Source organism: Erithacus rubecula, assembly GCF_903797595.1.
Source record: "Erithacus rubecula genome assembly, chromosome: 4".
NCBI lineage: Eukaryota > Metazoa > Chordata > Aves > Passeriformes > Muscicapidae > Erithacus > Erithacus rubecula.
Window position 1 is genome coordinate 37,782,920 of NC_136686.1, and position 27,933 is coordinate 37,810,852.

General features: G+C 37.0%; 1 protein-coding gene across 1 annotated transcript; it reads right to left on the minus strand.

The window, feature by feature from the left end:
• Window positions 1-27,808, minus strand: TBK1 (TANK binding kinase 1). The gene is made up of 21 exons (XM_079303568.1): window positions 27,693-27,808; window positions 23,725-23,845; window positions 21,857-21,997; window positions 20,924-21,053; window positions 20,159-20,340; window positions 19,215-19,375; window positions 17,270-17,380; window positions 15,580-15,759; window positions 13,893-14,089; window positions 12,626-12,684; window positions 11,404-11,495; window positions 10,853-10,954; window positions 8,832-8,910; window positions 7,862-7,983; window positions 7,658-7,734; window positions 7,279-7,318; window positions 4,890-4,991; window positions 4,704-4,800; window positions 3,640-3,746; window positions 3,265-3,336; window positions 1-2,483 (listed from the first exon to the last, which is right to left on the minus strand). Exons 2-21 carry the CDS (start codon window positions 23,809-23,811, stop codon window positions 2,432-2,434), a joined length of 2,190 nt encoding a protein of 729 aa, XP_079159694.1. The 5' UTR covers window positions 23,812-23,845; window positions 27,693-27,808; the 3' UTR covers window positions 1-2,431.
• Between the last annotated feature and the right edge of the window lie 125 nt (window positions 27,809-27,933).

Sequence of the window (27,933 nt, forward strand, 5' to 3'; positions counted from 1 at the left end):
TACAATAAGTGGTTGATGATGTATTTATGTCATTAAAGTGTTCACTCATGCATTTACACAATTCATATGAAGACAGGTTTGTTCAAGTAACAGATAATTAATATATTCAGCTAAACCCCCCAAACCAGTAAACCAGCTTCAGGAAGAAGAACCATATATTACTTTCTATTACTTATTTTGGCAAATCAATAGCAAGATTCATAGCATCAGGACACTTAGTTTGAGCAAAAAGTAGATGGTACCATACACTATGCTTTGACTTGAAAAATTATTTGCTCCATAATAATGTAATCAGAAGATTATGAACTGATTATTTGGAGTTCCTTAGCTACTGCTTCCTTAAAATTGCTTTAGAAAAAGAAATTTTAACAAGATTAACATTACTGATGTATTCAGCAAGACTAAAGCCAGCAATGTTTAAAATGAACATAAAAAGTAACAAAAGATTTTCAAACATGTAAAAGAATTCTGCACATATTTCAACATACAGACTATACTTTTACTACAATTAACTTTCTTTTTCAGACTGCTTCGGTATAAGGAAGTTGAAAATTATATATTCCACATAGCGTTTGATTTCTTTCAAGATGAAGAACTTTGAAACAATGAAATGTTACAATGTTGGAAAAAAAATACAGTTTATGCACATCTAGAGCACACAATTCTTTTAACATTTATTCATGTGTTTTACTGATGTGAGATGAGTGGATGTGAATGAACAAATGTACAAGCAGGCATTAAAACATTCCAGTTAGACATAATTCCAGTAACTAAAAATTGCTAGGAACACCAGAAAAGATGTGTGACAAACTGCTGCACTCCTTTTGCATAGCTAGATTTTCTGAGTGACAAAGACAGAAGCTGCTCACATGAGTGTAAAAATGTTTGAATTCCCTTTTTTGATTCTTACCAAGAAGACTGGAATGCAGGTCCTGGACATCAAGGCAAGCAAATTTATTTTAAAATGAAACAGTCATTTATGAATTTCCTAAGTTTCTCTCCAAATATTGTCTAAAAAAGAAATGAAAATGTTTTGTGTTCTGACCTGGACAGATAAGCAGGGAATCAGCACCACAAAACTACCAGATGTCATCACTGGTTGATGTTGTTTAGTTTACACCTAAATGTTCCACCAATAATTATGGAAAATTCTTAATACAGCTGGTCAAGCTCTTACAGGTGCAATGCAGCAATGAGAAGAGCTATTGGAATTCACTGAACATCCATGGCCAGGTTTCCACAAGGAAGGAATGAGTTCTGTAATATTTGCAGGCTCATCTGAAACAAGTATGTACCTCTGTAGCATCCAAACCAAGGGATGTTTCCAGAATTTTTGTTTTCCTGTTCTCTTTCTCCTATGTATTCTGGAGCAAAATGTTTCACTCTGCATCCCAATCATGTGGTACTGAAAGTAGTAACTACTGGTGCTGGAAAATAAATACACTCTTACTAAATTTTCCATTAAAGTTTGGTACCTTAGTTGTAAGGCAGCAGTGGGAGTGATCCATTTTCAAGATCTAGACTGGTACCTTATTTTCCACTATCCAGTTACTACTGAGGTGTGATAGTATCCAGTCTACTGACTGCACACAAGTTCTTCTCATGCCAAATTTTTAACCTTTTAAAAAAATTACACCTGCAAATAAGATTAAGAAGCTGTTTTAAGTACCCACAGTTGTGGTGAGCAACAAGATTTCAGGGAAAATCTGAAAATGCTGTACTTCAAAAAAATGAATTTTTACATTCATTCTGACAAGCTGGAGTGCAAAACTTCCATATACTAAGCAGTCAAATGGTTACAGACAACATGGCACCAAATATTCAGAGAACTTAAAAAAATATTGCGAATTTGCTTTCTCAAGTAGAAGTGAACTAACAGTTTGGATGTAAAGGTAAGAGAAATGCATTTCTATTCTGTCCTATCTGCACTCTTAGTCCCTACTGACACTCATTTAAAAACATCTCATTTAAAACATTCATCATGTTCTGTGATGATCAGTCATTCAGTTAGACTCCTATATAACAGTGGTCATTGAATGAAATCCAAAATACCCTTTACACAAGGGTGTTTTGGAGTACTACAAGTCCTCTTGCAATGAAGACTAAATTGCATTCTGAAAAAAAGGGCAATATTCAAAGTAGACAAATATCAATTTCATCAACAATACTTTTCCCTTTAGGACTCCTCAGAGATCCTCCAAGGGGCGCAATTCCCTGCCAGAAGTTATTCTATCCTAAAAGTGATCAAGAAAAGATATATATTTCTTTTGTATTTACATATTATACATATTTACATTTTCTTTAATATTACAGTTGTTGAAGGAAAAAAAAAATCCTGGATACAGATTTATTATCTGCTTTTAACTGTCCCAACAGTATTTTTTTTCCCTTTGAAAAAAAATGTACAAGTCCTGTTCAGATCCTTTGGAAGCTAGATACAGTCCATGTTCCGCAGGCCACCATCCATAGTCAAAGAACCAAATCTAAACAGACAAAAAAAAAAAATCAGTGTATTTTTAAGTGGTTGACTAGATTACAGAATCAGTACTTAATTTATTTATGGGGTTTTCCTTTCCCTTGCCACATGCCAACAGAGACATTTGTACCTAACTTTTGTATCTGCAAAGAAGATGGAAGAGAGGAAGCTTTGCTGCAAGTATGGGACTGGGAAACAAATAACTAAACAAATTCAGCTTGAAGCTAAACTCCACTCTACCAGCAATTTACCCTGGAACTTTCAGGATATATTTATTTTTATTTATTTTCTCATCTTCATAGGAAAAAATTCAAAATCAGTCTGTATGTGATAATGACAATACCCTCTCAGGATTGTAAGAAACATGTTTGCTTCTTCACTTAAGCAATCTGAAAACTGCAAAATCATTAATTCAGATTGGCGTAATTCCACAGTTGTCAAAAATAACATCTAAAAGGGAGGAATTAAAAGACACCACTACATTGCTGCAACAGTACTGTGTTTAAATTCAGAATTGATCTGTCTGTGCAACAGAAATTTTTATTAGACAAACCAAAGCAACATGGAACAAAACCACACAAAAATGGCTGTGTCAGAATGATTTTACAGCAACATCCCAAGGTTTTGAATAACTATTTTTTTCTTATACTTAATTTGAACAGTTCAAAATATATTTGCAGTTAAAGACATTATAGAATTGTTCCCTTAGTTTAAATTCTGGATCTATAAAATGCATCAAATTAAGCCTGCCCCTCGTTTCAGCCCCAAAAGGGAAAACAATTGCTTGCCTTTCCAAAATGTGATTATTTTCAGCCAGCTCTTTAACAACACCTTCCATTTCCTCCTTTAGTTTCTTCATCCTGTAGTAACCAGAAGCAAAAGAAAGATTACAGTTTTTATTGGGACAGTTGCTCTCATCACTCACCACCACAGACTTCAGCAACTTGCCATTATATACAAAATAAGGGGACTGGTAAGTTGTTTATTTGCAGAGACAGATGATATATTAGTGCTGTCCCCCACTCACTTCCAAATCTGTGCCACCACTACAGCAATGTAAAATTCTTGGTCTTAATACAGCAGTAACTAAGTATTTTTTTTTTTTCAATTTCTCTGTATAGCAAGCATACAATATTACATCAATTACATTACAAAATTCTTACCCAAGAGTCATTTCTACTAATGTGTTTGAGCTTGGATAGACTGTATTCATTGTATGTTTCATCCCACTAGAAGCTGCAAACATTTTCTGTGGCAGGGCATCTTGCAACTGTAACAGATAAAAAGAAAATTTAAGTTACAATAGAAGTTGGTCATATATATCTTGATGCCCACCTTAAAATATTTTTTTTAATTTCCCATTACTGTGATACCTCATAAATTCATTACAGTACTAAGGTGGCTGATATGCTCCAAGGTGAGATCATCACAGCAAGTTTTGTATTGACGTGACCTATAATTCCCTGGTTTGCTCCATGTTCTTATCTAATACTTCTACAATAAACTCTAGAAAGGAAGAATTATCTATTTGTTATGCTGTTCACCATTCCTAAAATGACTTTACAATTAGCCACAGCTTTCTGTTATTTATCTTTCTAAAAAACAGTAATTTTACTACATGAAAATGCTCTTATTCTCTCAATGTTGAGGTAATGCTGATAAGTTGCAACCTGCAGAGTCACTGTCCATTAGTTTAACATCCTTAAGTACATATCCCATAATCTTGACTATGGAAGCAGCATTTTTATATTTCATAAGAGAACTACAATACTCCTCTGAAAATAATATGGTAACAGTTGCACAGAGCATTTCTCAATGAACCCACATCCATTTGCACTGATTTTTTGGAGTGGGAAATGCTAACATTACCAAAAAACTCCCAAATCCATAAACCCCAAAACACCCAAATCCACAAACCCCGCCAAAAAAACTCCACCCAAATAAAAAAACAAAACAAACACCCCAAACCAAACAAACCTTACCAAATTCCAAAATCAAGTCACGCTTCACAAATCACATTATTCAATTCTTTAAAAATAACACATTCTGTAGTCCACACTGACATAGCAATGAAGCTACTGTAGACCACATACTGCACCCACAAAGGCCTGTATTTTAATACAACTGCATTAATATAAGACTCACTATAAACAAACAGCATTGATGTGAAAATAGACAGAAGTCTTTTAACTATGCAAATGCTTCACATAATTTTGAATTGTTCTACCTCATTTATATAATCCTGGTATTTGGACACCTCTTCTTCAATACCAAAACACTGGTTGGTGAGAGCCAGTAACTGCTTCCTTGTGTGAAGCATCTTCCTAAAAGAAAAAGAATTTTCTTTTGAGAGCTGCTTATATGAAAGTGGTGCAATGAACATTGCCAAATAGTAAAGAAATCAATAGCTTGCCTTGTCCAGTCCTCAGCTTTGTCCAAAAATGCATCATACTTGCTGACACATTCATCTTTGAAAAGAGCTATGGCTTTTGTAGCATGCAAATACAGCTTCTGCCTGCAACACAGAAACAACCACAACAGTGTTATATTGCTTTCAAAATCCCATCCCTCTAACTTTCTGAAATACGGAGAAAAGTTTGTGGACTTGGCTGTGCAGCCACCTTTATTCATGCTGTGGTAACATGTAAGAACTCAACATTCTACAGAAATGGACAATTTACATCTCAAAAATATTGTCTAGCAGGGAGTAAAAAATTATGTGAAGCACTTAGTTTGTATTCATTCATATTTGTATGTGAAAAAATGGTCAAATGTCTTCTTTGAGTCAGCTGGTATATTTAAGGATTCTAAATGGAAAGGACAAAATTCCTAATTATTTAATATTTGCCTACTGGAGTTACTTGGAACTTCCAGCAAATATGAATAACTTTTTGCACTGAGTAACATACGTGCAAGAAAAAGGAATTTTGTGTCAGTCTCATTTTATGACAAGAGGTAAAAGAAACAAGCCAAAAAGGAAAAGAAAGGAAAACAAAACCCTGTTCTTGCTAGTGTGGCAGACAGTAGTCCCAGTGTAATTGCCTTGCCATGCTATGCATTGAACCAGTAAGTGTAAGGGATACTGCAACACTACAGACCAACACCTACTGCTGGTATTTCATTAAGTCTTGCATAATAAATATTGGTTAATAAACTGTAGCTACAGTGTAGTTGGACTGTCATCAAGAATGCATACCTATCATTCAACCAGAAAAATAAAATTCAAATTAAGTGCTGCTCCCTTATCTGCCTGGAGGTAAATATCACAAAGGCCAGCCTTTGCTGATAATAGCACACAGTCCTTAACAAAAGCCACTGCCATTTCCCTGTGGGGTGAATCAAGCATAAAAAAGATGGACTTAGGATCTCAACCCAGTACAGTCCCAGGGAGATACTTGTGGTAGAAAATACACCAGTATTCAAATCATGAAAACAAAGCACACTTATTTGAAGCTTACCATATACTAATGCAAAGACATGGTTTTAGTAGTAGAAAACCCTCTCCTCTGCTTGACAGTTACCCAGTTTAGCTTTCACTATGGGAAAATCAAGTGGCAAGGCTGTGCCCTCTGCATGACTGCTTTCTATCTGTAATTGTCAGTGAAGCCACACTCATGGTAACAAGAGCAAGACCTTTTAGAAAATTATGTAAATGGTGTCCAAATTCATGCAGCATTTAGCAAAGTCTAGGGAACCATGCAATTGACCAGCCCCAAGAAAAATAACTTATTTACTTAAATATAAGCATCTAGCATCATTTGAGACAGAATCTTATAACAGTTTGGGTTGGAAAATCATAAAAATCATCTGGTTCCAAACTCCTGTTGTAGACCACTGCCAGGGCTGGGGCAACTGCAACTTCTCTGGGCAACCTGTTCCAGTGTCTCATCACCTTCACAGAGAAGAACTTCCTCGATGTATCCAACCTAAATTTCCCCTCTTTGAGTCTGAAGCCATTACTCCTTGTCCTACCACTGCAGTTCCTGATGAAGATTCACTCTCTGGCCTCCTTATAGGCACCCCCTTCAGCTACTGGATGGCTGCCAGGAGGACTCCAGGCAACCTTCTCTTCTTCAGCAAAGATATCCTGCCCTGCTTCTGACCACCTGTACAGAAAGGTGTAGATTTCCCATTTGACATGTGTCCTACCTTCTAGTCTCAGAGCAGATCTCTGATACTTTAAGGCAACTTAAATGGCATTAGCCATCTGCTCATCCATATGAATAATTGAATAAATCCTCAGACAAATACAACAATATAGAATCAGTGGAGACTATGGGAGTTTAGAGACCCAAGTAAAACACAGATGCTTCATGTGGACATCTTGTATGAGTGACAATTTAAACAAGCATGGAGAACAGCATTAAAATTAATTTTGTGTGCTATGTTTCCTGTAAGATAAAATCATTTTAGAATTTAATTCAGCAAGTCCATATTTTACTCATCTGTAGAAAATTATCTCCACCTTAGCTACAAAGTCATTTTCATCTTACTCATGGCTTTTTCCTCCCTGAAAAAAAAACAGGGAAGAAGTGAACTTCCTATAAAACAGTTATGCCCAGATAACAAACAGGCATTTTACATTTAGAAGGCCCATCACTGAAAAAATTCTACAGCCAGAAAGCACCTCATTATCATACTCTATTACCCCTATGTATTTAAGATATTTTAAAAATCTTTTACAAACCAATCCTGAAGAGGTTACAATTTACAATAAAATTAATAGAATGGGTTATTGGTAAGAGCATCTGGAGGACCTGAAAAAAATCATGATAGTTCCCAAAGGTAACTTCAAAACTTACTTGTCAAACTTGTGTATTTGTTCTTCATTATAAGGAAGCCCTAGGATCAGAACAGATGACAAACATTACCAATCTAACTCTGTTAGCTGCATTTATGTAAAGCTCTACTAAGTTTACCCATTTCCTACAGTTTCCTTTTTTTTACAGGTCTAAGTGGTCATATATTTTTTACTCTTCTCCAGTCTTACAATTCAAATTTTTGCTAGTAATAGTGGTGTTTCACTCATATGGGCTTTAGCATGGTATCACACTAGGGACCTACAAACATATGCACTGTGGCTAATTCTCCATACCTACCACTAATACCCTAGTCAAACTGAGACTGACCTGTCCTTTGCATTACATTTTATGCCAAAAGTGAATCAAATAAATTACTTACTTCGTTCTGCTTTGTCTTTTTTGAACTGATAGTAGATGTCTGTGATGGAAGACAGCAGTGCCTGCAGCCTTTCTGGACTAGAGTGAGAAAAGGAAGAAAATCAGATGCTTTATACATAAACTCAAGTACCTGTTAATGAGCTTTATGAACTACAACTCAATGGAGAATTCAATACATATTAGAATAGTAAGTACAGTTACTCACTTTCTGTCTTTTGGATGCATGCCTTCCTGATTTGCCCAGGTGTCAGCAAGTAAACCACCAGGAGAAAGTTTGGTTTTGATATCCTGCAGACTAGTTTCTATGGTGCCCTGAGAGCTGGAGAGCTACATAAGAGCAAGAAGGTTCAATCTTATCACTAGGTAAAGTGAAAAATTAGTTGATTATTACTTGGGCACGTTAATACTACAAACCCATTTGTTTCACTGATACCATTATTGAAGTATGTCCAATTATCTGCCTAGGCTTTTCTAGAAGCAGATAAAGCAAGGTATTATTAAAGAAAGAATCATATTTTCTGTTAGTTAAAATTTATTTTCTTTCAACTATAATTTCAACTTTTCATAAATCCCTTATTTACTTCTCCCTTTATTCTTTTGGTTTATTAAGAATTCATATAATAACTGTCCACATAATTCATACCTTCCTTTCTCTGCAGTTCATACTATTTTCAAAATAAAAATGCACTAATCATCTTTTGCTTTTAGAAAGGACAACTTCATATCTGGTCCCAGTGTATTAAGTTATTTTCAATTTTTCCTTGCATGTCTGGAAACATGATGCACATTTCAAAGCAGATCACTCTGAAGTGTATATGTGAATATAACATTTTATAAAGCCAACAAAGTAGTCAATAATTCCTTAAGGAAAAGAAAAAATGGAAAAGAAAAAATAGCAAAGTAAAATTTATTTCAGGGTTATAATTACTGAGTATTTTAGAAAATACAATGTATTTTCAGGAACTTATTTTCACTACACTAAGCTAATATAAAAGGATCTGCTCTGTTTTTAGAAAGATATTCACATTAGTATGGGCATTTTAACAACTGACAATCTTGAAACTACATTGAAAATTCAGAGTTGTTATTCACAGAAGCCTGTGTTATCATGTATTTGGCTTTTTCTGTAGAAACACCATTTTCAGAATGACAGGGCAACTTTGTCAGACACTTACACGCAAGAGTTTTGTGTGTATCTCTGAAATTTCATCCACTTCTGATGCTTCCAAGTTGATCTGCATCAAATTCTCATATCTGACCAGCAAAAAAAAAAGCAGTTAAAAAAATCAAACAGTGAACAGTAACTGCCTCTTCTTGTATATGAAATACAGTCTCTCTCAAGCAACAACCACAAAAGTTACAAATTTAAGTGGCCATTAACAAGGGAAACATTTTAGATTAAAAAAAAACATTCCTTCATTTTTTCCTACACTGAAACTGTCAAAATAAAGCTGGAAACCTCCATTCCTGAATTCTTTATTCTAGTCTTACTACTTGTACTTGACAGTCAGTGGAAGACTATTTCCTTTCATCAAGTAATTTTTAAAATCTTATCAAACTAAAGGTACTTAAAGTAGTCATTAACAAACTAATACTTCAGTGCACCAATATGCTTTTCTGAGAAAACTTACTGGGTTAAATGTTTAAAGGCTGGGATAGTAGGACCATCTGTTCATACTGATACTTTCCATATGACCATAGCTCAAGTGCTGGATAAATTATTCAGGACAATATTTTTCCTGTTGAGTCTCACGTACATTTTAGTTTTAAAAACATCATCAGAAACAGCTCAACTGCTTTCAAAAAGTACATGTTCACTCAAGTTCAATGCTTTAATTACCTTTTCAAATAAAGACTTTGCATTGTCATGCTTTGAAGCACAGCCTTTTAAAGGAAGGACAAACAAAAGGACATGTCCTTTAGAAGACTTTTATGGAGTTAGCAAATTCAAACAAACTGAAAATCCTGCCCCTTTGTAAGAGGCCAAAAGACCATGTGCAAACACATAGAAAATTTCTGTTCACATGAGAAATACTCCAGTTAGCAAATGAATGCAATGGTTTTAAAAACTGCTGCTGAAATACTCTTGAGCCTACCAGAGTCACAAACTAGCACTGACAGTGGTTTCTTCTCAATGGTTTTCTTCTGGCAGAATGCAGGAAGAAACTATCTGAACCAAACACAGACTGAACAAGTCCTGCCAACTAGTGCAAATGAACTCGAAGAGGAGTTTGAGTTCCTGCCCTGATAATTTGTATCTAGCCTGTACAGGTATAGTGTTACCTTTCAAGTTACCAACTTCACTATTTCACTGTTGTGGTTTTGTGGTGTTTTTGAAGCCAATACAAACAGACACAGCTAGATTTTAAGGTAGGTTTGGCAAACACACAGCAAATCTGTCAAACCCCTTGTGGAATCTACAACTGCTGCATACAAGTGTTCAATTTGCACAGGCACAGCAGCTCAAACAGATTTAGGTCTAATTCTACTCTGCAAACTCACTGGTTCTACATGTGCACGTTAATCATCTTGTGGCTATCAGCCCTTTCAGAGCAACCTGGAGAGAAGTTCAGAGAATTCCATGACTAAGACAGCATTTGGGGAAGACTGTCAGTAGCCTGAACAGGAAAATTACCACCTATAGGAGAATTCTAAGAAGAGGTGCTATTTAAAGTTCCTATCACACTGCCAGAAAGAATAACACCTTTCTGGGAAGGTAGTGAGGTGGGCTGGGCTTGGTTGTTTGTGGGCTTTTTTGCAGCTGCTCTGTGTTATATTTCAACATTAAAATTCCTTCCAAACAGAAAATGCTACAGTCTTAAAACTGTGTTAGGGGCAGTATTTGAAGTCATATATAACCAAATGCAGTGGCAAAAGCACTAATGAAAGCAAAGCCACTTGATTCTTTGTCCAAGCTTTACTATAGCTTCTAGAGCCAATAATAGCATGAGAGCTGAGTCAAAGAAAGGAGAAAAGGAACACACAGTTACCACTTATTAGCAATTACTTGTTCTTAAACAGCAAAATTAACACTCTAATTTGAGTAACACATATGACTAAATCTGCTTAAGCCAGTGCCATCAGAAAATCCATGCTGATTCAAATTTAATTTTTATATGCAAAACCATTGCAAATATTGTTGTCACTAAAAATGATAATGAAGGATCAATGTGTATGGTGTAGTGCTCCTACTCACATTTTTTCAGCTTTCTCAATATTTCTGCTGCAGAAATCCAGCCTGATGACAATCTCTGCCTTTTTATGAACCACTTCATTGTAATCATCCTTGATTATTTCACTAAAAGAGTGAAGCATTAGTATATAACACAAGTATTCAATTGCCATCCTACCAGCAATCAGAAGATAGTAATATACCTGCAGCAATAATTGCCAGGAGGAATTGTTTTCAGTTAGAGATGCATTAACACAATCCTCATATAAAAATACCCTGGGCAACCTGTCCAATTGCATCTGCATGTTACCATAGGTTACACTTAAATTATATACAGAAGAAGTACATCTGCAAATGCCTCAACTTTTCTTATTAAAAAAAAAAAAAAAAAAAAAAAAAAAAAAAAGTTTTTTTTTAAATAATTACAGGAAAAAGGGAGAAATTCAGCCTATCCTTACTCAAGGATAAACAAAATCTCCCAAGATATCAAGAGATTACAGAATTATGTATTGGTAATCAAGGCATATCTCAATTTAGGAAAAAAAAAGCACAAGGAAATGGAATTAGCTGCTTACATTAGCCATCGAATTCCTTTTCGCATCAGCTCCTGGTAAAGTAGCAAAGAACTGGCAATTCTACAGGCATAACATACAATACCTGTCACTGCCTGGAGGGAAAAAAACACCATAAGTACTGATCTGCCATTCTCTTTCAACAATTGCTTCAAGACAATACATCACAACAAAGCAACACAGATTAAGAAAAGAAAGCAACAGGAGGATGGGTAGTTTAAAATGTGTAACTTAGCCTAAACTCTATTCAGGCAACAACCACACACCCATTATGAAGGCAGAGCTAAACATGGGTCTTCCAGTTATGCTGGAGCACCTGTTAAGGATGGAAACAAATCTCACAAACAAAAATGACACAACTTACTATTTCTGCCAGCCACAAGTACCTTTCTTCCATATTTTAGGAATCAAGCACATACATTAAAAGGAACTTATAAAACCTGATCCTTTTATAATTCTACGGCTAGAGACTCTCTTCGTTCACCCAATTCCACTTACAAGATTGCTGTATTATTTAGAATTGAGAACAAAGTTTCAGGTATTATAATTTATAATACTTTAAATAATTAGTATCAAATGATGCTTTTCTTATTAATTTTCAAGATTACTGGTATTTAAAGGGGCATACATTTTCAGGACTACCACATCTGAAATAAAAGGCTCCTCAGCAGTCAGTATTTCACACATGTAAGTGGTTGTGACAAAGTCAAACATGGCTGCACATATATTCAGTAGTTTTAGAAAAACAACCAAAATAATGAAACATCCTTTACTTGTCTCCCATAGATTCTGAAAGTTTTTAAGAGGCAACAGAAATTCCACCATTCTGAAGAGTCCTAGAGACTCCTCTCTATCGAGTAAGAGTTGTTTCTCTAATGTTAAATTTTACACCATTAGAAGTTATGAAGCTTCTAACTTCAGGACTACACAGTGTCAGGCCCTTTACCTCAACAGCACTGAACTATACAGTAACAGAGCACTTTGAATTTAGAAGATTGGACTTCAGGTTTGGTTTAAAAAAAACCAACCAAACCACGTTTTGTATACAAAGTATGGCTTTAATATACTTTTAGATTATTTGTTAATAAATATATTACTATCAATCAGAATCCTCATTAGCATACTAAAATAGTTTTATTAACATTATTAATTTGAAAATTAGGCAGCTTTCATTTCAGTATCATTATGAAAGACAGGTATATAATCTAAAATGGTAATTACTCACTTTAGCCATACTGGCATCCCCATCCAAATCATAACGTTGATGTACTTTAGGAAGTAAAACTGAAACATAAAACAAGTACCTGCATTTTATTATTTTCAAGAATAGACTTCAAAAGTTCAGACTGTCTCCCCTCCCCAGCCTGTACACTGCTTTTATGCATTTTAATACCATGTGGTTCTCATGCACCCCTTTAAAACCAGCCTTTGTCTTAACTGTTTCAAATAACTTGGTATCTTCAGCCAATTGTCCTTTCTTTTCCAGACTCACTTCTGAACATGCTGCACAGCACAGAACTCATGCACGTCTCCACTTGCAATCTCTCTCCTTTGAGAGAGCCAACTGTTTCTCTCTGTTCTTCAGCCCCATGTTTGCCCACATACTAGACCATTCCCTTATTTATCACATGGCTGCTTATTTTCATTGAGGCTCTTAAGGGTAGCACTTCACCAAACAGCTTTTCTAAACCTCAGCAGCCCCTATCCCTGAATCTCCTTTGTTCCCATACTCACTGGCCCCTTCAGAAAGCTCTGTGACACAACATAAAGGCCCTGTTGATCCTTCCACAAACAGCTCACCTACCCACACTCTTCAGCACCTCTGTGCGAGCGCCAGCTGGCCAGAGCAGTCAGTATTTAGGACATACTGACAAAAGCAACACTGACCTCTCAACTGCAGCAATGTCCTCCAGCTCATTTATTAAAAAAGGGCTCTGGCATAGACCCCTCTAAAAGCCTCTCAATGATAAATGGAAATGCAAAACCTTAATTTCTTCCCCCCCCCCCCAGTATGATATCACCTGATCTTCTGAGCAAATGTACATTGTAAAGGCCTCCTTCTATTAACTGAAGGGCTAACCACAATCATGACAAATAAAAAAAAAATAAAGTAAAACTTGACTTTCCACTTAGTGAATAATGAGACAAAAGAACCAGCTTTGGGTTACTTTCTATAAATGTTTCTTTCTACTTGTCTACAGTGTCACGATCAAAAAGATTCCTAACCCCACAAGCACCACTACATCTTAGCACACAAATGTTCATGTTTAAAGGACTTGGAACATTCCAAGCACCTTCTGCTTCTGTAAAAATATTCCAGATATTTAGCAGTTTTGAAAAACACTGGACTGCATACTTAGAACTTCAGATATCAACAAAAGAAAATTTCCAACACTATTTCCAAGACATAACAGACATAAAACAATTACATTAAGTAATCCAAGCTATTTACAAAAGATAGCTGTGAGAAAAGGGAAATTACTTTCATATACCTTCTTCATAGATTAATCCAACAATGCTCACAGCCTCCCTGCTTACTACAAAGATAGGATTCTCTGCAGTTGTTCTGGGGAAGTGCTGTGCCAATTTGCCAGGCTCTAGTATTAAGCGCCGACCTTCATATATCAGTTCTTGATTCTGAGATGGTATTTTTGTCTGTTGGTAGACCAACTCATGAAATATAGCAGCTCTATAATGGAAACAATACAATGGGTAGCAGTTAGACTCACTACAATAGTTCATCAATTCAGAATTTGTATTATTTAAATAAAAATTGTTTTTGTTTCTGATTAAGAACTGGGTTTACACACAAAGCACTTTTAAGTTTAAAAAGTAGTGTGATCCTAAGAATCCAGGTTACTGTGTTACCAAAATAAATGCTATTTCCTGCAAAATATCAAACTTCCTTTCTACTTCTGATTATCCACCAAAGCACATCTGTCTAAACAAAATTGCCCTGGTCTGAAGGTCAATAAAAACAGGCAACACCAGATGAGGGGAAGGAAGCATACTTAAGTTTTCTAAGGCATACCCTTTTCATCAGAGGAGATGATTGGTCTCTCCAAAAGAAAAATCTGGTGTTTAACATGTCAAAAAAGTAAATTCGGCCTGTAAGCTAACATCCAAATTATTTCCTAAAAGAGCAGTGATAAGGAAGAGCAAAGACACTTTGGGATTTTATTTACATCAATCAAAAGATATAAGGATAAGAACTTATACCATACCTCTTCCCACTAAAAAAACCCCACCACAAAAACCTACCCACAATGGTAACCAAAAAACCAAACCAAACCAAACCAAACTAGCAAAACCTCCCACAAAGAAGAAAAACCTTCAGTACACTAACAGGAAGGACCAGTTTGCATTTGGTGTGGCACTAGTACACTATTACTTCTTAATACTACAGCTAGTTTATAAATAATCATACATATAAATAATAAAAAATAGAAGCAAGATTTCTCTGCAAAAACAGTATTTGGGTTCTCTAAGGATAAAAGTAATGAAATAGAAGAGAAAAATTGAAGTGGATAGAACTGTATTTACACATTTGATGAAACAATGGTATGTACTATGTATTAGAAATTAACACATGCTCTGTATTATCTGTAATACAGCAGAGAAAAGGCATTTATGCTTGTACATCTTATACTTTTTAACATCAGCACTTCATGGTCATAAAGTGAACCTCATATAAATCTGTACCAGTTACCACTTCAGAACCCCTGTGAGAGTTTTACATCAGAGACAATGTGTGTATTTTGTATACCTGAGGACAAGATGAGCAAGAGATAAATACAGTTTCTAGAAAACTACTTTGTAAATAAGGAACGTATACAAATGTGCAGTGAGTTGGCCTATGTTGTGAAAACAGACATATTGTTAACACATCAAGGATTAAGTCTGTGTTCTGTCACTAAAAAGTTTAAGATTAGTTGATTTTACCTTCAGTGACTTTATTTTTATTTTTGGTCAACATGCTTCCATATGCCCTACGACTATGCAGAAAAATTGTGCCCTTTCACTTCCTCAGATAAACTGCCAAGGAAAGGCTGCTGAATTTGTAACACTGGTGATATGAGGTCACAGGCTACTGCATTTGTAACTGGTGATGGGAGGTCACAGTGCTGTTAGACTGCACATGAGCAAAGTAATGAAAACAGTGAGAGAGAAAACACTTACGTATTATAGCTGTGAATATAAACTTTGTGCAAGGTCATCTGCTGTAATGAAAAGATGTGGATTATTATTCGGTGCAGTACGTCACTCGTCTCTGCAAAAAACTGGTCAAATCCCCAGCACTTTTCCTGGTCTGCTTCAAGAATATTCGCAAGGACAGGTGTGAGCAGTACTTGCAGACCCCTAGAGGACACCAGGAAGAGACGAGACAACTTGGTTCTACTTGGAATGTTTTACCTTGCAATCAATTACAGTAATTCATTTGGCTAGTCTCATGTATACACATCTATTATACCCTAAAGACCATATTAGTACCTTTTTTCCTACACTGAGCAACAATTTGCTCAATGGCAACATCCATCGTTTTTCATTAATGCATGTACTTTAAATTTTTCAATTTTGGGCTTAACTATAAAGTTGGGGTTTTTTTTGCATTTGAGAAATTTCACTCATGCTGCAAAAATTACATAAAATTTCCTAAGTCTACATTGTAGAGCTGAGGCCACTTTCTACCACCCCAATATGATTTTAACCAGCTCACCCCACACACCACAGTGTAACATTTTGAAGGAAGATACTGCCATTTAGAATTTGCTGGTGGTGATGCTTGTGTGAGCATACTATGTTGCTTTCAGTCAAAATCAGCTGGGTTAGCAAAGACTCATTATTTAAATTGTCAACACTAAAAATTCATCCTGATTGAGATGGAGCTAAATAAGTACTCTGCACATGCAGTTTGAATGCTGCAAAAAACCCCATGCTACCTATTGCCTTCCTATTTGTTTCTAAATTTATAACACCAAATACTGTTTGAATGCTACTTAAAAGTATTACTGTGGACAGATGTTTAATGAGAAAAAATCTGCTTCCTTTATCATTTCAAGCAGTTCAACTGTACAGAATAAGCAGAAGAATAAATGAGCAGTATCATGAAAAACACATACAAATTGCAACTTCTGCACATTCTAAACTAATAAATTCACATAAACCAGACTGACTCTACACCCCTTAAGGATGTACAATATTTGGCTTTCAGAAAAGTTTGCTTCTACAGTCTCTTCTTAGAACAATTTATTTCCTCCTTTACTGTGAAAGATTAGTAACTTTAAAGTATGGAAGAAGTCTCAGGAAGAAAAATGGGTAAAGGGGTTATGGGAGGCATTTTCAAAGTCATACCAGAATTAGATCTTCCATGGCTCTTCCTACTGAATACTATGGACATACAAAGGAAAAATATGATGATAAAATTCAAAAGATATGAGTATGTGTTAAAATGTGTTGATGTAACCTTTTTCCGAGGAAAAAGTAAGCCTCTCAATTGTCTTTGCTTATCATTTCCTTCCTACTGCCTAATTTTTGTCACATCTGAAGTCACATTCTTGTAAGAAATGAGGGCCATCAAAGTTACTGATTCTTCATTCCTGAGGGTGGAAAAAATGCAGTAATAGTATTTCTTCTCAAACTACATCAGATGTGCTCATTCGTAAGTTAGCAGTCATAAAACTATTTGAACAGATGAGAAGAAAAAAAACCACTTAATAACCAAATATCAGACTGTACTGATGTACTGAAGAGTTCAAAAAATAAACTGCATCAGATCTCTGCTCCAGAGATACAATCTCAGAAAATAACTGGAAAAGCCCAACCAAGTGGCACTGAAACATTTCGTAAACATCTGTAAGTTCAAACTTACTTTGAAAGGCTGCAAGAAATAGGCATCTCACAACTCCACTCAATAGGTCCATTTTCTGCCTTCTGTATTCCAGAAACAGCACCAGAAGGTTTTTCAGTGATTATTTTATACCTGCAATACATTACAAAAATAATGGAAACTTCAACTACTACCTCTTATACATACATAAGTCTAGTAACTAATCTACAAAGGGGCAGCAAAAATGCCAACTGAAATGACAGGTTGGCCTAAATTTGTAGATGGTGCAATAATTAGGAAGCTTCACTTCAGGAAGCTGACAGAGCAGTGCTAAAAAAATAAAGAACAAAAAGCTATGCTGGAGAAGCAACTTTGTCTACCTCAGCCTCAGGGAAAAGTTCAGGAGATATTTCCAGCATACTGAAGGAAACCAAAGGTTTTCACAAGAGTTAAGTAATCAAAGTCAATTAGTTCAATTTAGATATTAACATGCTAACTTCTAGCATGTTCCACAGCAACAGACAACATTTAGCCACAACAAAGTGACTTGGGCATGAAGAAGGAACATCCAGAAATCTGGACACAATTTGGCATTGTTTAACTTTGTATTGCACAGGCATGTATCTCTCAAATTTTTTATGAAATGAATGAGGATCAACAGACTTTCTGCAATAGAGTATTTCACTTGTGCTTTCTCTTTCTGATGGACAAGATGCATACAAAACATATTTCAAGCAGCTACAATAAGAATTCTTATGGGGAAAAAAACCCACAAGATGGACAATTTCTTCAGCTAAGAAAACTGGAGTCAGTTTTACACAGAGTACCAGAACAGAGATGTTATTAATGTGTTAGAGGTCCCAAGCACCACCTTGCTTTATTCTTAAAACAGCACACACAAAAACAAAAAAGATGAAACACAATTGTCACATCATAGACATATCTTCTGTTTTCCATTCAGGAGCCATTCCTGTTACCTTCAGCTGAAGTCCACAACTATACTACTCAAATGCCAGTCTCACTGGTAGTGCACCCATTTAAAGACTGCTGGATAGGAACACCATTTAAAGGACAATAGAAATTTGCAGCACTGAAATCCCATTTCAGAATATCTTAATTTTGCCTGAGTATCCAAGTTATATAAACAGTACTGCAACAGACTAGCATAGTGCCATGCTGAAAGACAGATGTGTGGAAAAACATCAATATTTTGGGGGAGCTCAATTCAAGCCTTTCTTAATTCATATGCTTAATTCGGATCTTAAGGTGCCACACAGTAAAATTCTTCTTGAAGCAGAATGTTTGTGCTTATCTGGCTGGGATAGAGTTGAATTCCTTTACAGTAGCCAACGTTTGGGATTTGTGTCCAAAGCAGTGTTAACAACACAGGCATGTTTAGCTGTGGCTGTGCAGTACTTATCATCATGGCCTCCTCTACTCTTCTACTGCCCCACCAGCAAGTACCCCTGGGGACAGGCAAGAAGTTGGAAGGGATAAAGGAGGACAACTGACCCAAGGGATGTTCCATACAATACCATATTGCTCAGCAACAGCAAGCTGAGGAGGAGGTGGGGAAGAATTTGCCAGGGTGGCATTTGCTCTGGGACTGACTGTGCATCAGTTGGCAGCTCATGAGCAGCTGAGGATGTTTCTGCATTACTTGTTTTTCTTGGTTTTGTTTCCCTTTAAGAGGCAAGGGCTGCTGCTTGTTGTGAGGATTTTTTTACTTACTTGTCTTTAACTCAACCTATGATTTTTGCACTTCCACCCTTAGAATTCTCTTCCCCATCCCACTAAAGAGGAGTGAGTGAAGAGCTGTGTGATGTTCAGCTGTCTACTGGGACTATGCCACAACAGAAGAGTATTTTCCTTAAACATTTCCACTGTTTAAAAGTTTACTATATGTGTGCAGGATTCCATGGTAAAAAACATTTCAAGGGCTAATTTAATTTACCAACAGATAAAATTCTCCTTCTAAATTACCTACATCACTTCCTTGTTTCTACGAGGTCCTTCAAATGGTCGGAAAGGCAAACTCCCTGTTGCAGCATGGTAAAATGTCACCCCTATACTCCACAGATCAACTGTTGCTCCATACTTTTTCTGATGTTCTTTTCTCAAAACTGCTCGCTCATACATATCAGGATGCTAAAAGGAAAACAAAAATATTAGAATTGCTTTATGAAGCTTTATAAAGAAAAAAATCCATCTATCTTTTCACAGCAAGGTAACTTGTCAGTCAAAACTTTCAGTTCTTTAAAAAAGAAAAGCTTGCTTGTATCATAGAAGTTGCTTAAGCTATTCTGACAAACATCACTATTCCTAGGTATGACCATTGCTTTTATTTAAAGTTTGCAAAAATACTTTGCAAAAAATTCAGCAGAAGAGCGATACTAGTATAAAGACCACTAAAAAAGAGAAGAAATGCAGTATTCCTCCAGATAATTTTGGAACAACAGAAACCAAATGGAAAAAAGATCCAGAGCAGAGGAGAATATCAGTTATTATGCACATGTGGGAAAACATGGCAGGAAGAAAATTATACTAAGGTGCTTGTCTTGATACTTCTCTACTGCCTCTTTTTGGTTAGCCAAGGTTTCATGTGAATCTTAAGTACACCTAACGTCGTCCAAGTAGCTCAAACACAGACTAAAACACATCTACAGAGATAAAGACAAATATATTCACAACTAAAATATCATTGCTCCCCCTTTCACACAAGGAAATTATTTCAAGGCTGATGCATTTGCATCAGCAGAAGATGGTATGACCCAAGGTGAAAAAGCTCAGTGGAAAGTTATAAAAATGATTGTAATACAAAGGTTTAAATACCAATTCCCAACAACCTGAATCTTCACCTATTGAACTAACCATGAAGAGCCCCAGGCTTCAAACATTTTTTCAACAGAAAATCAAATCACATGGGCTTACTAAATACTCTTCTGTGCCATAGAGAGAAACAAATTGTTCATCATCTTCAAGTTCTCTTGCTGCACCAAAATCTGTAAGTTTGTAAACAGACTGCCCATCTTCGCCTATAACACGCATGATGTTGCCTGGCTTGATGTCACGGTGCACGATTCCATTCTCACGGAGGTGATTCATCCCAGCCACTTCAATTGAGAAAACAAATACAGAATTCATGTACACATTGTGACACAGACTGTGCAAACACTGAATTGTAAATGATGCTAGGAAGACATGTTTATGGTCTCATTGAGAACTGGAATGAGAAGGGACACTCAATTAACAGGAAGACCATGACCACAGATTGCTTTTTTTCTCTTTCCAAACAGCTAAATTACAGCATTTCTTGCTCTCAGTAGTATCTTTCCCATAAAGTAATTATAACAGCAGGTAAATTAGGAAGAAAATTTTATAGCAAGTAAACATAGGTAAACCACATTATTTTTCTAATTAACTCTTCTGAAACTATCACTAGAAGACTCTTTAATATGTGAAAAATCATCTTGAAATAAAGAAAAAAAAGTTACATCAATACTTTACACAGAAATGGCTTCTTAATGCAGCTACCTATACCAACATAGACATAAATATGTGATTCCATATGACCATATTAATATGTTCAATTAGCTGACAATCATTTAGATTTGTCTCTTGCTGTTTCGAGATAAACAAAACAAGTATGAGCTTGTTTTGGTCAACAAATTAGACCAAAGAGGAAAGTTTACATACCTACATCTCTCAAAACAATTAAGAATTCAGACTCTGGCAAACCAAAGGCATTAGATGGCTCCTCTAAAACTGTGTACAGACTCCCACACGGACAAAATTCCATAACTAGTACTTTGTGTCTAGTAGTCGTCTGAAAAAAATAATCAAAAAAGAGTTTTAAGAATCTGACTATTTTGACACCAATGTCAGAAATTACCTACACCCACAAGATCTTAATTCCAAAAAAGGAAAGTAAAATCTATAGCTATATGATAACTTCCATTCTGGTGATCTTCAAAAGAAGTGCGGGTGGATTTTTCTATTATTTCGTGTATTCCAGCTTGAAGAGGGGAAAATAACTAAGAAATCCTCTAGGCAATAGCAGGTTAACAGCAGTACTGACAGGTGGACAAAAGAGAAACTACACAGCTGAGAATACCAACTGTCCTTCTTTACTCATCTCATCACATCAGTCATTTCAACTGACCAGTCTCAGTTTCAGCTCAGCTGCTCCAATATATATTGTTATACTACTGTGTAATAGTATTCTATGTCATCATTTGAGTTGGTTGCAAAGGAAAAGCACAAAATTGTCAGGATTTCTGAAACACCTTTAAGTAAACAGTTCTATTATTCAACTATTAAAACATGTAGATACCTTAAAAATCCTAACTCAAGATAAAACTTAGGACAGTGGCTTCTCAAGATGAATCATAACCTGAGCCTACACACTGAAGGTGTTTCACCTACTGAAAGCAAACATATTCTTTCAACAGCAACAACAACAAAGAAGAAAGAAAACCAAAATATAGTGGTGGTTGGGTGGGTGTATTTGTGTCATCATATATATTACCATTCTTTAAAAAAGTACCTATCCACTCTATAGTTATGGATAAAACAAAAAACATTTACTGCAGTTACTTCCACGCATCCCAGATCACAACAATTAATTACCTCTTCCTCAATGGCAAACAATTTCACAATGTTCTTATGATTTAGTTTCTTCAATACTTCAAACTCTCGCATCTGAACATCCACAGGACGAAGGAAACTTAAATTGTTAAATACTTTGACAGCATATAAATCCCCAGTTTTCTGTTGAAAAAACCAAACTACTCATCAAACAGATGCAAAAGATTGTAAATGTACACATAGACATTATCCAAGCATTTTGAAATGTTCTATTGTACATGTGAGTATAACCAGATTAGAAATATTTCAAAATACTACTTTGTGCTAAGATGGAAATAAAAATTCTGCTAAAAAAATTAAATTGCATTAGTTTAATATAGGCCAGAAGCAAACAGACTAGCAGAATGGAAAACTTAATAGGTCACAAAGCCTAAGTGTTTTTTAAAAAAAGAACAGTTAGTATAAGAAAGGCTACACATTTAAGAATTACTCATAAACTTAGTTGAAAAGTATTTTTTCAGCAAGAGTTATTTGCACTAATCAATGAAAGGCACACACAGACTTGGCTTGCTTACATTAAAAGACAATTTCCAGTAGGTGAATGTTGCTCTCTCTTTCTTTACTGTACTGTTTATACCAATAAACCAGTATTGTGTTTTTTTCAAAGGCAGTTCCAAGCACTATGTGCCACTCACATAAAATCCTGAAGCAGCTCAAACCCACATAATAAGTGTCAGGAGCACAACCATGAGCTTAATCAGACTGAGTTCTCCAGTCAGACTAAGCCCCAACATGCTCAGATGACAACAGCACCAGATAGAAATGCAACTCCTGTCCCTCTCAGGGCAAAGCAGCTTCCTGTGCCCACTCTAGGAATAAGCTTGCACTAGCAGTTTGTGCAACTGATTATTTCTAAGGACAGCACTTCTGTGCTTAGACTAAGTGTGCTTTGCAGCACAATCACATGCACTACTAGTGCCCAGGCAAAAGCTTTCTCTCCTTGACAATGAGCTGCTAGTCACAGGCTCAGACTAGTGATGATGACAGGTGAGACCATGGTGTACAGGGGAATCATTCTGTGTTGAAATTCACTTACCCAGACAAGCACATTAAATGCTAAATTATTGCTTAATGTTGTTTCACACTTAAAAGTGGAACACAGAAACACTGTATCTTATACATCACTTTGTACTGATTTCACACAGACCACCATTACTGTAAGGGAACTTTCACAGCTACACTTCACTTTGTGAGACATACTGTGAAATTCACAGAAATAGAATGATCACACATGTTAGGTCATCTTAGCCCCTCACTCAGGTTGCAACATAGACATCAGTGCATCATTTACAAGATATATAAAACAATGTAATTTTATATATATATATAAATATAAATAAAAAATACTATTTTGCACTGATTACTTAAGGCATGTCACCAAGAAGACATTTAAAATGCATTGACTTACAGATAACAACTAACAACAGCTTCATCAACTACAATGGAATATTTCATGAACAAAAATCATGAAAATCACCAAAATGGGTTTTAAAAGAACAGATAGAAACCAATGCAGACAGTTTAATAAAGATATAAATAATAGGATCATGTAATAGCAATTGGTAGGTCATTTGTTTCTATTCAAATTCTTGAATTCTTACTTTTTTCCATAAAATTGAAGAAAAAGGAATGAAGAATTACTAACACGCAATATTTTATAAGGAAAAATAATACAAAATTAAGAACAAATCCTTAGAAATCTAACAAAAGAACTCTAATTCAATGCAAAAATATTAAAAATTTAAAACTAAGCATGAATAATTACACAGACACATTTGCTTTAGGCCTGAATCTTGAACTTTTTTTGTTGATTTCATGAAACTACTTGCATATGAAAATTCTTCACAAACCTTTTGTCGTCCGCGGAAAACATTTGCAGTCGCTCCCTGTCCTAGAATGTCCGACAACAGCCAGAGGTAATTTGAAGTGCTCTGCATCTTTGCTCTTTGATTAGACAGTTTTGTTTTTCACCTTAAAAACAGAAGGTTCCATACACTGAATTATAATTTAGTAAAATACATAAAAGGGACTTATTTAAATTAGAAGGAAATAAAAACGCCCAAACCTCAACTGTCACTCCAAAGACATGGAGAATTAAGAGCAACCAAGTAGAGGAATAAGAGGTGAAACATGGAAACAAAAATAAGCCAAACAAAACTAATGCCATTGACACAACACTGCTCTGCATTTAAGGCCTGTATTCCCCAAACTTTGTTTGAAAAATCAACTGGAAAGGTGAAAATCTTAATATCTTTTTACTGTTGTAGATGGTGTTGAAATGATCAAGTAAGAAAATATACAGAAAAGAGTCAAAAACATGTGCACAAGCTCTTCTGAATGTAAGCAAGACCTGCAATTGAATTCCATTATTCTGTACATATGCCAAAGAACAAACATTAGAGATGATGGCAGATTTGTATACAGACATTTTACATCACTTCGGCTCTGGAAGTTGCATTTCAGCAGAACTATAAAGGACTGGACTAACAACACACAAAAACCTACTTTTACATGAGCTCAAAAAAAGTCCTAATCGATTTTCATCCACTTGCTAGAACCAGCAAATACTATCAAAAGAAATTAAGGGACATTTCTCTAATTTCTAAAATTTCATATTATGCCACATCTACAGAGACAGCCTGGCTTCCACACCCTTCCTGAAATATGAATAGTCAAATACTTGGGTCTTCACAGATTCAAAAGAAAGAAGAAAAAATGTTTGATTAAATTAAAATTATTAACGTAAAATAAAATATTAGAATTGCCAGATTTTCCTGTTTGCCAAAATAGCAGGAGCTGCAGGTGAATACCCTTAACTTTTTGGTTGAATTAACACATTGATTTTGCCATTTAACCCAGCAAAAAGTTCTAAAATCAAAGATGGATCTTCCCAAACCTAAAGAATCTCAAGAGCAAAATGCAACTGGACCAGGGAAGCTACAGTAGAGGTCTTTGCTTAGCTTGGCAGGGGACACTGCATGTTAGTTGCACGTGGTACTTGACAGGAAACTGCTGACTGATACTCAAAGAAAGAAGCCTTTCCTGTAACTATTGAAGAAGACATGTGATAAAATTTCCTGTTTGTTACCAGAAGGTGACTAAAAGCTGCACAGCAGCCACCACTCTTCCACCCTGCCCCAGCAGCCAGCTGCTCCTGATCCTACTGTGCTGCTCTGCAGACACACCTTCTCACCACTCTGAGCACTTCTCTACCTGTAGTGACTGCAGATTGCACACTTTCATTTAGCTCTCAGCTCATGTCCCAGCTTCTTGCAAAGCTGTCCCAAAACATCCAAGCAATGACATGTAGCCTACAGAATGCAAAGACACAATGCAAAGACCTGGCATTACTCTACAGTTGAGTTAATTTGCAATGCCATTTGCAAAATCTAGATAAAGATCTTAATGCTTCTAGAAGGGACAAAAGGTTTTATGTCAAATCTAGACAACAACCAAAAAAAAAAATCCCTAATACCACATCCCTGACCCTTACAATTCTTGGTTAACTCTGACATGACAATTTGCAATTGCAGAATGACTTCTCCCATCAGGCAATTACTCTAGATGCCAACGAGCATCTAGAAGATACATAAGAAGATACATAGAAGATACATAAGAGAGGATGCAAAGAAATAATGCACAGCCTGTTCTGTAACCCATCTGTAAAATCTTCAAGTTAAAACAGTCCTCTCATAATTAAACCCCTGCCTGTAACAGGCCAGCTGGCATATTATCAGTTAAGCATGTATTTTGTGATTTACTTCTAAACAACATTCATTGGACTCATACCAAGACACAGAAACATAAGGAATACTTTCTAATTAGACAGAAACTGCACAGAAATTCTTCATCGAAGTCTATTCAAATAAAAACAAAAATTAGCAGCCCATTAAGAGACTGAATTATTACACTTCCCAAGATAATAAAGATGAGGCAGCTTGTGTACAAATCAGCTTTTTCTTTACCTTCTTACTTTGTAATTAAATATGCACAAAGGTCAATTGATGAAAAAAATGACAAGACATGACTGCAACAGATGATCTTCAGTATCATTCAGTGGATATTAAGAAAAACCCAGACCAGAAAGTCATTAATCTCAATGTCTGGGGGTTTTTTCACTCTTAAAACTAAATATAGATACAAATATAGCAATATTGATCCCATATTAAGTGATGAAACTAAGTCAGTATTGCACTATTACCCATTCTTTGGTTGAAAGAGCATACTCTTTCTGGTGGTCTTCACTTTCAAGGTATAAAGTCTCGTTCAGCTTTAATCTTCAAATTATAATAATTAGATTGAATAACATGTTAGGCCTTCTTTAATATTTCATGTTCTTTGACAAAGCCATAACTGATCTCTGCAAAATACTCAGCATCTCAAGTTTCATTTTCATTTCTTCCACTATATTCCTAAATCAAGCTACTAAGGGTTTCCTATTAAAACAAAGCAAAAAAAAAAACCCACCAAAAAAAACCAAACCAAACCAAAACAAAAACACACAAACAAAAATCTTTAACTGATTGATCCTGTCACTAGACTTAATACTGAACTTTGTTTCTTCACATATCACCTATGGTCATTAAGTCTGATATTAGATGAGTCAAAAGCTCCTCAGATACATCTAAAGAAATCTGTCCAGCTAGCAGTTTGATTTATTGTCCCCCATGACTCATTAGCATTTCAGAGGTTTGAGGGCTGCTTTTTAGGTGTCTTTTATTGAAGAGTTTTCTGCTTCTGGTCACACTATTACTCTTTTAATCTATCAGCAGAGGGGATTGTAATAAAAAAGACAGTATTGCTAATGCAATTTTTTTAAAACTCCCAAAGCTTTGAAGCAGGAGTACTGACTGCTTCTAATTAATAGGAAGGAATTTTCTGCTACCTCAGGCACGTGGGATAAGCACACAAAGCAGGTATGGCTCCCCTACTGACAGCTGCAATATACAACTTCACCAGGCAGGCAGGACAGATGATGAAGTTAAAGTGATGGCTCTTTCCGTTTACAGGAGAGATCCCATATGCCACCAAAGCCAACAGGCAAGCTGCTGAGGCTCTAAATAGATGTTATTTACTGTCTGGTAATTCTTAACATTTTACACTTCCCTGTATGCCCTCTCTCAAGCCCTAGCTTTTCCCCCTAAAGCTCCTGCTTCCTGTCTCTGCTTTCTTCAGCTATGACTTCCTTACGGGAGTTTCCAGTCCAATAGCTGGCATCTCAATCATGGAAATACCCTGCCCTTGGCTACGCAAGGTGCTACTCGAACCCTAACATTCCTCCAAAGGCACACAAAACAAATGGCAAGCCCGGCTCCAGTGCTGCTGGAAACCCCTCATGGCATGTCCAGCCCGCAGTGCAAGGAGAGGGCTCGGCCTGTCTGGGACTGCAGCTCCTGGAAACCAGCGGGGCGGGGAGGGACAGCACCAGGGCTCATCCCCACAGCAGGACGAGATCTTCGAGACAACTTTAGCAACTCCTGCAGCCGCTTCCGGAGGCGCATTCACGGGACAGAATTCACCGAGACCGGGGCAGGGGCCGGGCCCGGGCACGCCGCAGAGGCACGGCCCGGCCGCGCCTGGTCCCCCCCAGCCTGCACGGCCGGGCCCGCCGCTACCGCGGGCGCGTCGCCGCCGCCGCCACCCGGCACTTCCCGGGAAGGCCCCGCCGCCGCCCGGGAAACCGAAACCACCGCGCCCGGCGGCAGCCGCCTCCCCTCGGCACCAGCGGCGGCGAGGACACGCGGCCGGCGCAGCCACCTCGGCTCGCCCCTCCGCGGCCGCCCCGAACCCGCCCTGCCCGGCCCGGCACCCCACGCACCGGCCCAGCCGCTCCCGCCGGCCTGCCCAGCGCCCCGGCCGCTTCCGGCTTCCTGCGGCGGCGGGAGGCGGAGCGGGCCCGGCCCCGCGCCCTGCCCGCCCCGCCGGGCCTGGGCGGGACCGCGCTCGGGCCGGGCGGCGGCGCTTCCCCGCGGAGGGAGTGTCTGGGGGAGTGGGACTCGCGTGTTGGATGAAAGTGGTCGCTGTTCCCAACGAGCTCGGAGCGGTTCCGGGGACGCTCG